This window comes from Rattus rattus, chromosome 6, assembly GCF_011064425.1.
Source record: "Rattus rattus isolate New Zealand chromosome 6, Rrattus_CSIRO_v1, whole genome shotgun sequence".
Taxonomy (NCBI): domain Eukaryota; kingdom Metazoa; phylum Chordata; class Mammalia; order Rodentia; family Muridae; genus Rattus; species Rattus rattus.
The window spans coordinates 60,843,316-60,858,453 of NC_046159.1; the positions used below are offsets into that span (position 1 = coordinate 60,843,316).

At 49.8% G+C, this 15,138-nt stretch overlaps 1 protein-coding gene across 3 annotated transcripts in view; it reads left to right on the top strand.

Annotated features, from left to right (window-relative positions):
• Positions 1-15,138, top strand: part of Rab11fip5 (RAB11 family interacting protein 5) — a 37,433-nt gene that overhangs the window by 12,763 nt on the left and 9,532 nt on the right. For all 3 annotated transcript variants that reach the window (XM_032906197.1, XM_032906198.1, XM_032906199.1), the window contains exons 2-3: positions 10,825-11,261; positions 11,356-12,040. In XM_032906197.1, coding sequence (XP_032762088.1) covers positions 10,825-11,261; positions 11,356-12,040 — 1,122 coding nt within the window. The remainder of the gene's footprint in view (positions 1-10,824; positions 11,262-11,355; positions 12,041-15,138) is intronic.

Genomic DNA, 15,138 nt, shown 5'->3' on the forward strand with positions numbered 1-15,138 from the left:
TCCAGTGATCTGGTTCTGTGCCCTTTGTTATGTAGATCAGAGCGTGGTGGGTATGCTTTTAACACCTGTCACACAACACTGTGTGTGTGTGTGTGTGTGTGTGTGTGTGTGTGTGTGTGTCTGAGAGAGAGAGAGAGAGAGAGAGAGAGAGAGAGAGAGAGAGAGAGAGACTTCTGTGTATTGCCACTATGCTGTGCTGTTACTGTCACAAATGAAGAAACAACATTTTTGGATGTGTTTCAGTCAGAAGGCTAGAGAGATGGCTCTGTGGTTAAGATCACACACTTCATCTCTACCATGTTTTTAACACTCAGGTTCTGTGTCCTACCCTGGTCTCATGGGCTGTGAAGGGATCCAGACATTTCAGTGTGCTATGTCCTTAGTATAGTGAGGGCCGGGTTGGATAGCGGGGCAATGATGAGATCTGTGGCTTTTCAAGGTCAAGTGGTGGGCTAGAGGTCAGCATCCAACCTCTTCTTTTCCTGATCTTGGGTGCTGCCTGGTCTTCTGTCAGTGGTTGAATGTCAAAACCAGGTCCTTTCACAGTAGTCACATGATCCCAGGACCTGGCCCCCAACCATGGCTGCTCTAAACCTTGCTGAAGCTGGGGCTATAGCTCAGTTGGTAGAGTGCCTGTATAGCATGCAAAAGGTCCAGGGTTCAATCCCCAGCACTGCAAAAAGCCAAGAGTAGCCCACGCATGCAGTCCCAACACTGAGGAGGTAGAGGCAAGATGATCAGAAGTTCAAGGCCACCCTCACCTACCTATCAAGTTAGAGACCAGCTTGCTCTATGTGCCAAAACAGATAAAAACAAAGCAGAAACAAACTTGTGGAGAACAGCAGCCTCCTACACATAGGCCTGGAGGCCACCGGGAAGTTTTCTAAGAATCTGGTCAGCTGAGCTCCTCCCCAAGCTCATCTCCTTGACAAAGTCCAGTGGTCACGTGTAGACTTGGGACTCAGTTCTCAGTCTTCCCCAGGACCTCAGGGACAGAGAGCAGCAGGACGTGGGTGGGTCATCGGTGCTCACTAACCAGATTATGGTGCTAGTCAGCTGTTTGTACTGGTGAACTTCCCAGGCTTCACTCCCATCATTTACCACACAGTGTAACGGGCACCCGATATTGGAACTGATGTGTCAGTGGTCACCGACACCTGTCTGAGCATCAGGGGAACCTGGCAGCTGCAGGCCAGACACACTGGATTTACCCCCAGTTCTCTTCAGGAGTCTGTGAAACATGCCAGGCTTTCTCCGTCCTCTGCCCCACAGGGTACCCCCTGAAGAGATAATGAACTTCAAAACCAAAGTACATGAGCTTGGAGCCAGGCAGCTTCACGTTAACATCGACTACACTTAGTAATTATGTGACCATGGGCAAATTACAAAACTCAGTTCCTCATCCACAGTGGAAACAGTGGAAACTAATAAAATAATAGAAACAATAAAAAAAAAACCAAACAGTGGAAAATAATAAAACAGTAAAAAACAACAACAAAAGAAAACCAATAAAAACCAATAGAAGTCATGCAGAGGCCAGAGCTCCCCATAAGTTAGCTCTGGTTATGGTCTTGTCTGCATCCTTTCACAGAATGTGGCTCGACGCCAGTAGCCTGATCCCCACTGGGAACTTGGCTGACAAGTTCCTTCTTGGGAAATATTGGAGGCATCCAGAGTATGGGTATGATGTGTGTGCACACGTGTCCCCTGGCAGGTGTGTGGAGGTCAGAGAACACCGTCAGGTGTCAGTCCTTACCTTCCATGTGGTTGAGTCAAGTTCTCTGTGCTGTTTGCCACTGCATAAGCCAGGATAGATGCCTAGGGGCTTCTGAAGATTCTCCCGTGCTTGCCTCCCATCTCCCTATAGGAGCTCTGGGGGCACAGATGTGTGCTATGTGGTTTGTGGGATTTGAATTCATGTCCTTATACTTACATGGTAAATGCTTTACTGACTGAGCTAGCCCAAGACCCAGCCCAAAGTCAGGGGCTTTTTGCAGTTTAAAAAAAAAAAAAAAGATACTAACTTGCCTGTTTTGAGATACGGTGTGCATAGCATTTTTGGGGTGCAGGTATGTGGGAACTGAGGAGCCCATGCTTTGAGTACCAGATGTGTATTGGGGTCACGGGCCAGACGGGCTTCACTGTGTTTGCTGTGGCATTTCAGAAGTGGTTTTTTGGGGGAAAAGAGGCCATATCCATCTTAACACACTTAGTCCATAGGGAGTGCTTTATGAGGCTGGTGGTCCCTTACCCAGGCATGCTATCTCTTGGCAGGGGAGGGATGGGCACACCCAGGGCCAGTCATCTCATAAGAAGTATGTCTTGGCTAGCCTAGGTGGCACAAGCCTACTTAGAAAGTTGGGTCAGAACGACAACACCAACCAACCAGAGCTCCCAGGGACTAAACCACCATCCAAAGAGTATACATGGACTGACCCATGGCTCCAGCTGCCTAAGTAGCAGGGGATGGCCTTGTTGGGCACCTTGGTCCTGCCAAGGCTGGACCCCCCAGTATAGGGGAATGTTGGGGTGGGGAGGCAGAAAGGGATGGGTGGATGGATGGGGGAACACCCTCATAGAAGAAGGGAGGGTGGGTAGGATGGGGGGATGGGATGGACAGAAACCGGGAAAAGGAATAACATTTGAAATGTAAATTAAAAATATCCAATTTAAAAAAAAAAAAGAAAGTTGGGTTAGAAGGTCAAGAAGGCCGCCCTGGGTTATAGGGCAAGTTCAAGGTCAGCTAGGTTAAGTTAGTGAAACCTTGTTTCAAAAATAATTTAGGGGACTGGAGAAATGGCTCCTTGTTTAAAGAGCCTTGCGTGCTCTTCCAGAGGGGCCAGGTTCACTTCCTCACACCCACATGATGGTCCACAACCGTCTGTAATTCCAGTTATAGGAGCTGATGCTCTCCCCCCGCCTCTAAGGACAGTGGCATGTATGTGGGACACAGGCAGGTAAAACACTGTACACAAAATAATAAAAATTATAAATAAGCAAGTAAAGGCTGAGACCTGCATCTAAGCAATAGTACCCTAAACAAAAAACCTGCCCTGCTTGCAGTTATATCCCTACACGCTGAGGCAGGAGGATTGAGAATGTGAGGCCAGTCTGGGCAATATCACTGGACTCTTATCTAAAAAACCAACAAAAACCTAGAGATAGAAAAGTATGTTATGACTTGGCAGGGCCCAGGGCAACAAAGGATTCATTTGGTTTCACTTGAATGTCTTGGAGACTGAAACCATGTGGAGGGAAATTCGTTCCCCAACTTGACAAATCAATGGAGGTAAGATAGGGGCCACCCATCTTCTTCTCACCCAGGACTAGAGTAGTCTGAGGTGCCTCCACCAATATGTCTGTCATATCTATATTTCCCATCCTGACTTTATAGTTCCATATGTTTTAAATAGGCTTGGTGTCACTAAAGGGATAACGGACAAAATGATCCTGCACCAATGATGCTTAGCTGGGTGTGGCCTTGGCTGATGATGCCCAGTGGGGTGGGCCTTGGCTCTCGAGCTCAGGCCTTGTATGCCACACAGTCCAGACTTCGTTTAACCTTTGACCAAATCCTATGGATTTTGGCTAGGTCACAACCCTATATCAATGGGTCCTGAGGTTCCCAGGGCTGTGACAACCTCACCTAGTGGACTTGGAAGGAGTGTGAGGGAGGGTGTTTGAGAGCTTCCTGAGTCAGTCAGGTCCTACCTTCCCTTGTTCATTCCTGGAGATAGGTGAACATTTGTTAGGAGAGGGCTAGGAATGGCTGTTTATGTCTGCCTTCTCATGGAAAGAGTCACAGGGAACTTCAGGCTGCAGGAAGTTGCTACTAGTAGCCTGATTGTCTCTGGTTCTTTGGTGCGTGTTCCCTGTGTTAACCTATTAGGCAGTGTCTGTGGCTACCTTTCCCCTAGGAATCTAGTAGCTCGGTACATGGCAGATCTGGGTGGGGTGTATTTGAGCACTTGTCTAGGAATGAGACAGATAGCATTTCAGAGAATTCTTGACATCTCAGCAAGAGTAGGGTCACCCACAATTCTGGAAGAAGGCTGAGCTCTGGCCAAGTCCTGAGTGCTCAAGTGCTAGTGGTTAGAGAGGGGCTGAATGAATTTGTTGAAGGACAGAAGTGACAGTGTTCTATGTCCCAAGGCGTTGGTAACCCTAGTCTTCTCTGGACAAGAGAATCTGAGAGATTCCAAGTGTCTTAACCACTTACTTTCCCTTTCGCTGTGATAAAATACTTTCACGAAAGCAATTTAAGGTTCGTCTTAGGTCACAGTTTGGAGGCTCTGTGGCATGTGGAGACAGACAGTGAGGTCATCCTAGCAAGAATGGGAGGCAGCTGGTTACATTGTATCTGCAGTCAGGAAGCAGAGAGCAACAATGTAATGCGTAGCTCCCCTTTCCTTTCTATTCAGTCCAGGGTCCCAGCGGTTGGTGCAGGGCCTGCAGTTAAGGTGTGTCTTCCCACTCAATGGACCTAATAGATAAGCCCTCATAGATGTGCTTGTTCACTGAGTAACTTTCCATCATTCAGATAAACAGTTAATATTAACTATCACACCGTGCAAAGCCCTTCTTCCTTCCTGGCCTCCCAGAGAGAGAGACTCGAATTTCCTGGGAGAAGTATCAGATGAGACGGTGACCTCACAAAAGAGGTCAATCCTCAACCTGAGCTGCTGACGCCCCTTGCCTTTACCTGGGAAAGTCCTAAAAGTAGCCCCTTTGGTGGGTCCAGAAGCTGTAGAGGAAATGGCAGGCCTGGCATTTCTCCTTTCTATTACAGCAGTGATAGATGCTCCTTATAAAAGATTCAAGGAGTCCAAAAATAGCCACAGAGAAGATAGCTCCCTGCAGCTTCTCACCCGGGGAGCTCTTCTGCTTCGTGTGACCTTCAGGCCAAGCACAGAGGATGTCTGTGGTCCTTCTAGCGTCTTAGCAGTGGTTTAGAGTCTGTTCTCTCTCTCTCTCTCTCTCTCTCTCTCTCTCTCTCTCTCTCTCTCTCTCTCTTGCTCTCTCTGTCTCTCTCTCGCTCTCCTGCTCTCGCTCGCTGTCTGTCTGTCTGTCTCTTCTATTTCTTAGGTCTTGGTGATGTTTTGACTGGATTTGAGGAAAGTGACTAGGGCCTTGTTCTTAAAGACCTAAAGGCTAGAAGTCAGTTATTGTGACAAATACCTTAATCTCAGTACTCAGAGGCTGAGGCTGGCAGATCCTAATTTAGAGACCAGCCTAGGCTATATAACAAGGCCCTGCCTCAAAAGGCATTAAGAGCTCCCTTTCCCCCACAGTAAAACAAGGCCACTGCCACCAGCCTTATGGTGAATTTATTCTGTATGTTTTGGTGAGAAGCCTAGCCACACTCACTCCCTCACTATGGACTGAGGGCTGACTGGAACTGATCATCTTCCTGCCACAGCTTCTCAAGAGCTAGGGTTACACTTGTGCACCATCAAGCCTAGCTACATAGCAGGTTTTAATAAAAGGGCCTACTCCCATTCCCAACCTCCTCTACCTGCCAGGACCTCCAAGTTGCCAGTGTTGTGGGGAAGGGGACTCCCAGTGAGGAATGGTTGCCTTACACTCCTGAGGTGTGCATGCACGTCCACTGTGTGTGTGGATCATGGGCTCTGAGTCCATTGGCCACAATGCTAATGGCCTTCACCCTTGCTTGAATGTTGATCTTGAACTCTAGACTAGTGAGAAGCATTTCCCTCAGATACTTGGAGATATTCATTGCCCTTTGTGTGGCATTGATAATGGAGGTCTTTGGGGTTTTCTTTATATGTGTGCTGTTTGGAAGTCTCATGACAACATTGGTGGGTGTGGTGCTGACTTTGCTCATTGGGGTACATACTTTGTAGCCTTTTGTGTAGTGCTGGTGGCTTTCAGTTTAAGAAAACTTATGTTGTTTATTTCGTAGTTTCTTCCTGTGTGCGTTCGTTCTCTCCCTCTCTCTCTCTCTCTCTCTCTCTCTCTCTCTCTCTCTCTCTCTCTCTCTCTCTGTCTCTCTCTCTCTTTCTCTTTCCCTCCTTCCCCTTTCCCTCCCTCTTCCTCTCTCTCCTTCTCTCCCTCCTTCCCTCTCTCTCTACCTTGTCCCTTTCTTTCCCTTTCCCGCTCCTCTTTTATTTTTTGAGACAGATTTTTACTCCGTAGCCTTGACTACCTGGGAACTCACGGCATAGCCCAGGCTGGCCTTGAATCTGTAGTCATTCCCCTGTGTTTGCCTCCTGAGCACTGCGATTATAGGTGCGCCTATTAAACTTTCTTTTTAAAGCGATACAACTTATTTTTTGAGAGAAGGCCTTTTTATGTTGCTCAGGCTAACCTTGACATGGACTAGTCCTCCTGCCTCAGCCTTCTGAGCACTGTTACAAGCACATACCACCATTCCCACATTAGATACTATTTTAAAAGTACTTTTCTTTTAAAAATAATTACTATTTAGCTTATTAAAATTGTTATATATTTATTTTATTATTTTATGTATACAGGTGTCCTGCCTAGATTGTGTGTATGTGTACCATGTGTGTGCCTGGTGCCCTTAGAGGTCAGAAGGCTTGGATCCCTTGAGACTGGCGTGAAGAGTTGGTTGTGAGCTGCCACGTGGGTTTTGGGAATCGAACCAGGAGCTAGACTGGTGGACAGCAAGCCACAGGAGTCCATCTCTGCCTCTGACAGTGCTGGCACACAGTCCACACCGGTCTTTCGACATGAGTTCTGGAAATCCAAGCCCACGTCCTCATGCTTACACAGTGAGCCATCTTCCCAGCCTCTTGGGCATTTAACCTTACAGATCCCATTAGAGGAGGGCCAGTGAGGTGGCCCAGCAGGGAAAGGCAGTTACCACCAAGCCTGACAGCTGAGTTATCCCCCAGGCCCCACATGGTAGGACAGAACTGACTCCATAAGTTGTTCTGTGACCTCACATTTGCAGTGGGGCATATAAACACAATCTCTCCCTCCCTCACCCACCCCCCACAAACAATAAATTAAAATGTAATTCAACTTTTACAAACCTGAATCCATCTAATAGGCCAATAATAAAAAACTATTTAAAATTGTATATCATGACGATGTGGTAAGTTGTTATGTAGTGACTAATCATGCCTTCCTTTCTTTGTACTAGGATGCTGCACAAGTTATACTTGTGCAGGAGTCACGGTAATCTCTGAACAGTTCCATTTTAGCATTTGTGCTACTAAAGTGAGCAATTTTTACCTAGGCCCATAAATAAGTCTTAAAAGAGGAAAAATCTAAGAGGGGCTGGAGAGATGGCTCAGGGGTTAAGAGCACTGGCTCCTCTTCCAGGGGGCACAGGTTTGGTTCCCAGAACCCACATGGTGACTCACAACTGTGACCTCAATTTCCAGGAGATCAGGCGCCCTCTTCTGGTCTTGGAGGCAACCTGCACACATGTGGTACACAGACATGCATGCAGGCAAAACACCAATAGATAACAAATAAAATGCATATAATGTTAATTTTAAAAAGAAATTTTTTTTAAAAAACATTTTGGATACATATAATTTTTCATGCATTAAAATGAAAACACATTTGCATGCTAATGAGATGAAGGTGATTCTTTTTGCATAAAGAATTAAGTCTCGGGGTTGGGGATTTAGCTCAGTGGTAGAGCGCTTGCCTAGCAAGCATGCAAGGCCCTGGGTTCGGTCCCCAGCTCCGAAAAAGAAAAAAAAAAAAAAGAATTAAGTCTCAGTGGGGCACAGCATGCACACCTGTGATGCCAACACTCAGGAGGATCGATACAAGTTCCAGCCCAGTCTGCTCTACAGAGTGAGTTTTAGGCACGTGTGCGTGTGAGCTTGAGTATGTAAATGTAGTAGATGGTGTGTGTGTGTGTGTGTGTGTGTGTGTGTGTGTGTGTGTGTGTGTAGGTCAGAGGTCATTTCTGGTGTCTTTCTCTATTGCTCTGCACTTCTTCTCCAAGACAGAGCCTCTTTTGAACCTGGAGCTCTTGGACTAGCCACAGTAGATAAACAGCAAACACCAGGGATCTCCTCTTCTCCATTGCTGGGGTTACAGACACAGAACACCACAGCCAGCTTCTCATGTGTGTGCTGGGGACCCAACCTCAGGTCCTCAGACCAACTGAGCCAGATCTCCAGCCCCAGCAGTGATACTTTGAGAGGAAGTCAATGTCCTGTTTCTGAGAACCTCTACTCTTCAGTACCGGTGTCCACCAGTGAACCTGACCCAGATCTGCTGCTAAACGGAGTTGCACCAGGCTGCTCCATGACTTTATCACATCCAGAGGGACCCGGAAGACAGTGAAACACTCAAGCATTTCTATGAGGACTCTGTCCAGAGCATTCCCAAAGCCAGGGAACACTGTTCTGATGTGAGAGGTACCAGTTGTCATGCTGGGTCCCAGAGGAGATGCCCCTGGTGTACAGCCTCCACCATGTGCTTCTGTAGCCTCACCAGGGATGCAGAATTGAGGGGGGCATGGACCATGAAGTGAAGAAGTCTCTGACACCATGAGCTAACGCAACTCTTGCCCCTTGAAGTTATTTTATACTGGGTAAGATAGCCTCACAGCGACTGCCGTGGAACCGCTGGACCCGCCATTTTGTATGTGCTTGTGAGTGCAGTGCTTGCTGGTGGGGGCCGGAAGGGGCCTCTCTTCCAGCCGGAGTTACAGGGGTGTGAACTACTCACTGTGGATGGCCTGCAAAAGCAGTGCATGTTCTTAAGAGCTGAGCTGTCTCCCTAGCCCCAATGCTTTGTTTGTTAAACAAGCAGTTTTCCTTTAAGATTTAGAGAAAGTCAGTTAAAGTTTGAATTTTGTCCAGCACCCCACACACCTCCCCCATGCACCAGTGTGTTGTGTTGCTAACATCTGGCAGCAGTGTGGTGCATTTGTTAAGGGTGAAAGGCTGATTATCAAAGCATCAGAGGTCTTCAGCGCTTAGGTTTTTTGTTTTTTTAAGATTTATTTATTTTATGTAGATGAGTACACTGTTGCTGTCCTCAGACACACCAGAAGAGGGCATCGAATCCCCTTTACAGATGGTTGTGAGCCACCATGTGGTTGCTCGGAATTGAACTCGGGACCTCTGGAAGAGCAGTCAGTGCTCTTAACCACTGAGCCATCTCTCCAGCTCTATTGCTTAGTTTTTGAGGCAGGGCCTCACTGTGTCATCCCTAGCTGGCCTGTAGATCTCTGTGTAGCCCAGGCTGCCCCTGAATTTGCGGCCAACCTGCTGTCTCTGTGGCTGATTATACATCAGGGTTCATTCTATATGAATGTTCTGTGTTCTTCAGGTGTTGAAACAAAATGACACTATTTACCACAATGACATCATCTGGGTAGTCTCACTCCATAAAAATGCCCTACTCATTCACAAAAATGCTCTGTCTGTTCACTTCCTTTCCTCCCCTGATCTCTTTCTTTGTTTCATTTTGTTTTTTTAAAAAGGGGGCGGGTGATAATTGCATAGTCTAGGCTGACCTCAAGCTTCAGTGATCCTCCTGCCTCAGCACCCCCAGTGGTAAGATACAGGTGTACATTGCCTGCTATGCTCTGTCCTGATCTTTCTCTTGTCCTGATAGTTTTGTCTTTTCTTGAATGTGATACAGTGGAGTCCACAAAGCCTTATGGAATCCTTTCTCTTGTGTGTTTACAAATCTTCCTGTGTCTTTTCATGTCTCTGTAGCTCATCCTTGTCTGTCATTGTGTTCAGTGCTACTGTCCATGCCAGTGTGTTGATGTACTCACTCACTGAAGGGTGCCCGGGCAACTTCCAAGTCCGGGCTGTTGTAAATAGAGGTGCTACAAACTTCCGAGAGACGTTTTCTTTTGGTGGATACAAGTTTGCACCTCGATAGGTAAACACCCATAAGTGTACTTGATCCTTGCACAGCAACACTGTATATTTAGTTTTCTCCGAGGTAACTGGGCATGGTGGTGAGCACAGGTAATCCCAGCACCAGGTGGGGACTGGAGTTCACAGTAAACTGCAGTTAGATAGTGATTTCAAGGTCAGTCTGGGGTCCTCATACCTGAACTAGGGGTTGATTCCCTGGGGAGTGTGTCACCAGAGGACATGGGCTTGGGAGTGATGGACAAGGATGTATGTCCTTGTCCTTCCCTGTCTGCTGTTCTGAGTCTAAGCCTTCCCTCTAATCTGTAGAACAGGGGATGACCCCCTAGGGAGTACCTGGCAGGGTGGAAGTGGGGGAGGAGAGTGGATGAAGGCGCTCCTCCCCCTCCCAGCTCTCTTGCTTCAGGTCTCAGTCATGCCTGTCTGCTCCTCTGCTTCCGAGTATTCTTGGCAGGACTTGGGGTGAGTCAGTGCATCTGTGAGGACTGTGTGTACATACATTAGTGTCCTGGGCCTCTTTGTGCTCTTTTTTGGTGGCTCAGAGTACCTGTGGGACTGAACAGAGAAGGTAAAGTGCGTCATGGATAGGGCTGTCTCCACCAGGACCTGGAAACAGGGCAGTTCTCAACAGGCCCAGCCTCACCCCTTTGGGCTTCAGAGTTACAGGTAGAGGGGCTGATGAATTATTGTGGCGTCTCTGAGCTCTAAGAAAAGCACTGGTCGGGGGGACTGTGTCCTGGTCACTGCTGCCTTGCTCAGTGGCCCCTGAGAAGCTTTCTTAGCTCTGGACGTGGTTTTCTCCATTATAGGTAAGCTTAAGGGTTTCGCAGTTATACTGGTAGTTCCAGAACCCAAGCTTGTGTGCCAGGGCAGGAGCCGGTGGGGGTGGGGCTGTGTGTCTGTGGCTGTCCTGGGAAGTGAAGGGGCGGGGTCTGAGGTACCTGTGACCAGAGCTCTGCCCTGCTGCTTCTTTCAGGTGGTACAAGCTACACTCTAAGCCAGGCAAGAAGGAGAAGGAGCGTGGTGAGATCCAGGTGACCATCCAGTTCACACGGAACAACCTGAGCGCCAGCATGTTTGATCTCTCCATGAAGGACAAGCCACGGTCTCCCTTCAGCAAGCTCAAGGACAAAGTGAAGGGCAAGAAGAAGTATGACCTCGAATCTGCCTCAGCCATCCTTCCTAGCAGTGCCCTGGAGGACCCCGAGTTAGGCAGCCTGGGCAAGATGGGCAAAGCCAAAGGCTTCTTCCTCCGCAACAAACTCCGCAAGTCCTCGCTCACACAGTCCAACACCTCTCTGGGCTCCGACAGCACCCTGTCCTCCACTAGTGGCAGTCTGATCTACCAGGGCCCTGGGGCAGAGCTGCTCACCCGCTCACCAAGCCACAGCAGCTGGCTGGCCACTGAAGCGGGTGAGCAGAGGGAGAGGGTGTCTTTCGGGGTGGTGAGGAAGGCAGGGAAACAGGGCTCCTCTTCCAAGTGCTCATGGTCACATTTCCTTTCCAGGAAGGGACTCTATACAGTCCCCCAAGCTGCTCACTCACAAGAGGACATACAGTGACGAGGCCAGCCAGCTTCGAGCAGCTCCTCCCCGGGCCCTTCTTGAGCTCCAAGGCCACCTCGATGGAGCCTCCCGCTCGTCCCTCTGTGTCAATGGGAGCCATGTGTACAATGAAGAACCTCAGCCCCCATTACGGCACCGCAGCTCCATCTCAGGCCCCTTTCCCTCAAGCTCCTTACACAGTGTCCCACCTCGGTCCTCTGAGGAGGGGTCTCGGTCCTCAGATGACTCTTGGGTCAGAGGCAGCCATGGCACCAGCAGCTTAGAGGCAGTGCCTCGACAGGAGGAGCTGAGCAAGCAAACCAAAGTGCTGGCTCCAGGGGCCAGTTGCTCTGCAGAGGAGGAGGGGACCCGACCACCAGAGGGAAAGCCAGTCCAGGTTGCTACACCCATGGTGGCATCCTCTGAGGCCGTAGCAGCAGAAAAGGAGCGGAAGCCCCGGATGGGGCTCTTCCACCACCACCACCACCAAGGGCTGAGTCGGAATGAGGTGGGGCGCCGCGGCTCAGTCGGGGAGAAAGGGAGTCCCTCCCTAGGAGCCTCCCCACACCATTCATCCACCGGGGAGGAAAAGGCCAAGAGTAGCTGGTTTGGCCTGAGAGAGTCCAAGGAACCAACTCAGAAGCCCAGGTACATATTCAGCAAGGCTACTTTTGCTCTGAGTGAAGGAGGTTGGGTGTTTGGCCCCTGGGGCCTGGGACTGGGAGGAGCAGGGAGCAGGCTGCCTGGGCTCTAGCTTTGCATGGTTAAGTGAGGTACCCTGTCTTCCTGAGCCAAGGCTTGAACTGTGCCTACTGACACAGGTGAGTAGCAAGGGCACAACACCATGAGGGTCCTGTGGATCCAGGTGGGCCCAGGCTCTGATGCTTATATCGGTAATACAAAGGAAGGCAGAGGCATCATGTGACTTGTTGCTTTCCTGACCTCATCTCTTGCTTTCTCAGCTCAAGGTAAGGAAGCTTTGAGACGAGGCTGTACCTTCAGGCACTTTCCCCTGAAGTTAGATAGATAACTTCCTTTGGCTCCTCACCTGGCTCTGGGATCATGTCCCCTCGAGGGACAGATGTTAAGTATTGTAGCTGGGTGCTTCCTCCTTGCCCAGTCGTCCTAGGCTGGGAAGAGACCATGGCCACTCCCTGGGAATAGTCACCACCACCAAGGCCTAGGGTCTCTTGCCCTAGGGATGAACTCTTCTGGGAGTGATGGCCACTGCTGCTGGCACCATGCCTAGACCTCTCCTTTGGTCCTGGTCGGCCTCTGACCCCTTCTGCAGCGGCTGTATTGTTTGGCAGGGCCCTAACGAGGGTCTCCATGCACAGGTCACAGAAATCTGCATTGCTGTCCAGCATTGTGGCAGTCCCAGCTAGCCTCTTGAGGCCAATCGTTCCTCCCCTCATAAGTCTACCTCTCCCATTCAGTGAGTATAGAGAAGGCTGGGCCCGGCTGTGAAGATGCTATGCCTGCTTCCCAGCAGAGGGGAGGGGCAGGGCCTCGAAATTGTAGTTTTACTTCTAGTTTCCTTCCACCATTTCCCTCTGCTTCTCTTACTTCTTAATTCGGGTCAGTGGTAGACAGAAGCAAGAGGGGATTTCTGTCCTGCCCTCATTTGGTTTTGGATTCTGTCACAGGCTGGGTACCTAAGCACTGAGGTTGCCTGCCCCAGGCCCATCTGTAAGTGGCAGCTTACAGCAGGCTGTGGGCCAAGCATCCAGGTAGGGCCAGAGGAGCCACCCTCAGAGTGCCAACAGCACTCTAACCTTGGGTCCCTGAAGCAGGAGGGAAAGCTGGCCCGAGAATTGTTGGTTGGAATGCTTGCTTAGAGTTCTAGGGAGAGAGCCGAGAGATAAGGCAGCTCAGGGCAGCACCTGCAGGTTAGAATCAGAACTAGTTACAACTAGAGGAGGGTCTCTACCTAGGACTGGGAGAGCCAGCCAGCCCACAGGGACCCCCGTGCCTGGGGCTACTGTCAGAAAGCCTGAAAGGTTTTGCGTAAGAGCAGCAGCGCCCTCTAGTGACTCTGGCACGTGTGCTCTGTGGAGAGGCTTAAGGCAGTGTTGTATTCAGTAGCTAGCAAGATGATCCTACTGGCCTTCTCCACGTGGTATGCCTCTGACATGTGGCTCTTACCCTTGAGCCTACATACATGAGGCTGAGAGGAGTCGGAACTGAGCCTTATCTGGGCCACAGGACCTGCGGCTGTGTCCTGTGCTTGAGTTAACACAGGCCACCGTGTTAAACCTTTCAGTGCCTCCCATTAGGGCCTTTGTTTTGGCTCCTTTTCCCCACAGCAACCTTTGAACACAGGTTGACCAAATACAAGTGTGAAAATAAATTGAACTGGCAGGGTGGTATCAGGAATTGAGTCGCCGTAGTGAGCCAGGGGTGTTATTAAATGGCCTTTAGCACTTCTGTGTCTGCCCAGTCCCTCCTGAGGTATGGTAGACAGATATTCGTGGTGGCAGAAAGGGTGGGTCATTTCAGGTGCTCCCTGACTATTTAGCGAATTTTCTGTCTCTCCTGTGGCTGTTTTCCCAGAAGAGTTACTTGGTTAGCAGTAATCTAGTTTTGGAAGCTAGATGCTAGCTGGGGTCTCTGCCTCAGGCTGCTCAGTGTCCCCTGCCAGTAAGAGGATGACCACACCTCCTGGACATGTTTTCTGGGAATTGAAGCACATCTTAGGAGGTGCCAGGAGCTTCTAAGCTCAGGAGGGGTGGCTGGTACATTATATACAGTGGTATCTGGAAGGCTGGCGGTAACCTTTGAGGACTGGTAGGGAGCCTTCATAGAGCCACTTGCCACCTCAGTGTTGGGAACACAGAGCTCATCTCAGGTTAAGGAAGAAGCCCCAGCTAGTAGTGAAACCCGCTTTCTACAGAGGTGGTCGCAGGGTGTGATTTTTTTAAGGGCAGCTAAGAATGGCGGCACATGCCCATAATCCTGGCACTCTGGAGGTCCTGGCAAGAGGATTGCTGTTGAGTTTGAGGTCAACCTGGGCTCTGCAGAGAGACAATATCTCAAAAAAACTTAAAAGGGTGTGGAGAAACATTGAAGTGGATTGGTGTTTCACATTAAGTGCCAGGTTCAGCCAATTGTCCTATGGTTCCTACAGGCCTGGAAGCTTATCTGCATGGGTTGAAGGAACAGAGTTGCTTGGACTTGTCTCTTCTCTTCCCAGAATTTGGCCTCAGCATATGTTGTTCCCTACTGCCTTGGAGGGGAAGGCTGTGCCAAGCTGGCTGGGTAGGCTCCAGGGCTCAGTGGCATTCTCTGGGTACAACCTTCACAGAAGACCATGTGTGCTGGTGGGGCAGGAGTGTTCCACTGATGACCTTCAGATGACTTCAAAGTGTATGCTTGGTCGCTGGAGGGATGGCTCAGGTGTTAGAGGCCACACTCACAACCAAAAGAATGTGTGCTAGGGTGGAGCAGGGAGAGTGAGGATGGAGGGGTTCTGAGGGTGGGAACAGGCAGGATGTCAGAAAGCTGTGCTGGCTCAGGGAAACCTGTTGGGCCTGCTGCCTAGAACTCTGGCCTCCAGAGAGAGCTCTTTGCTGATTCCATACCAACCGGTTTCTATGCATCTCTGGGGAATCGTGGGGAGGAGCCTGCTGACAGAGCCTGAGGCTCCTAGTCTGCTTCCCTAGTGCCTAGCAGCAGACTGCTGCAAGCTTGAGGGTGAGTGTGAGTATGGGCAAGTGGGTGGGTGGTGTCAGGTAGGGCCGAGCAAG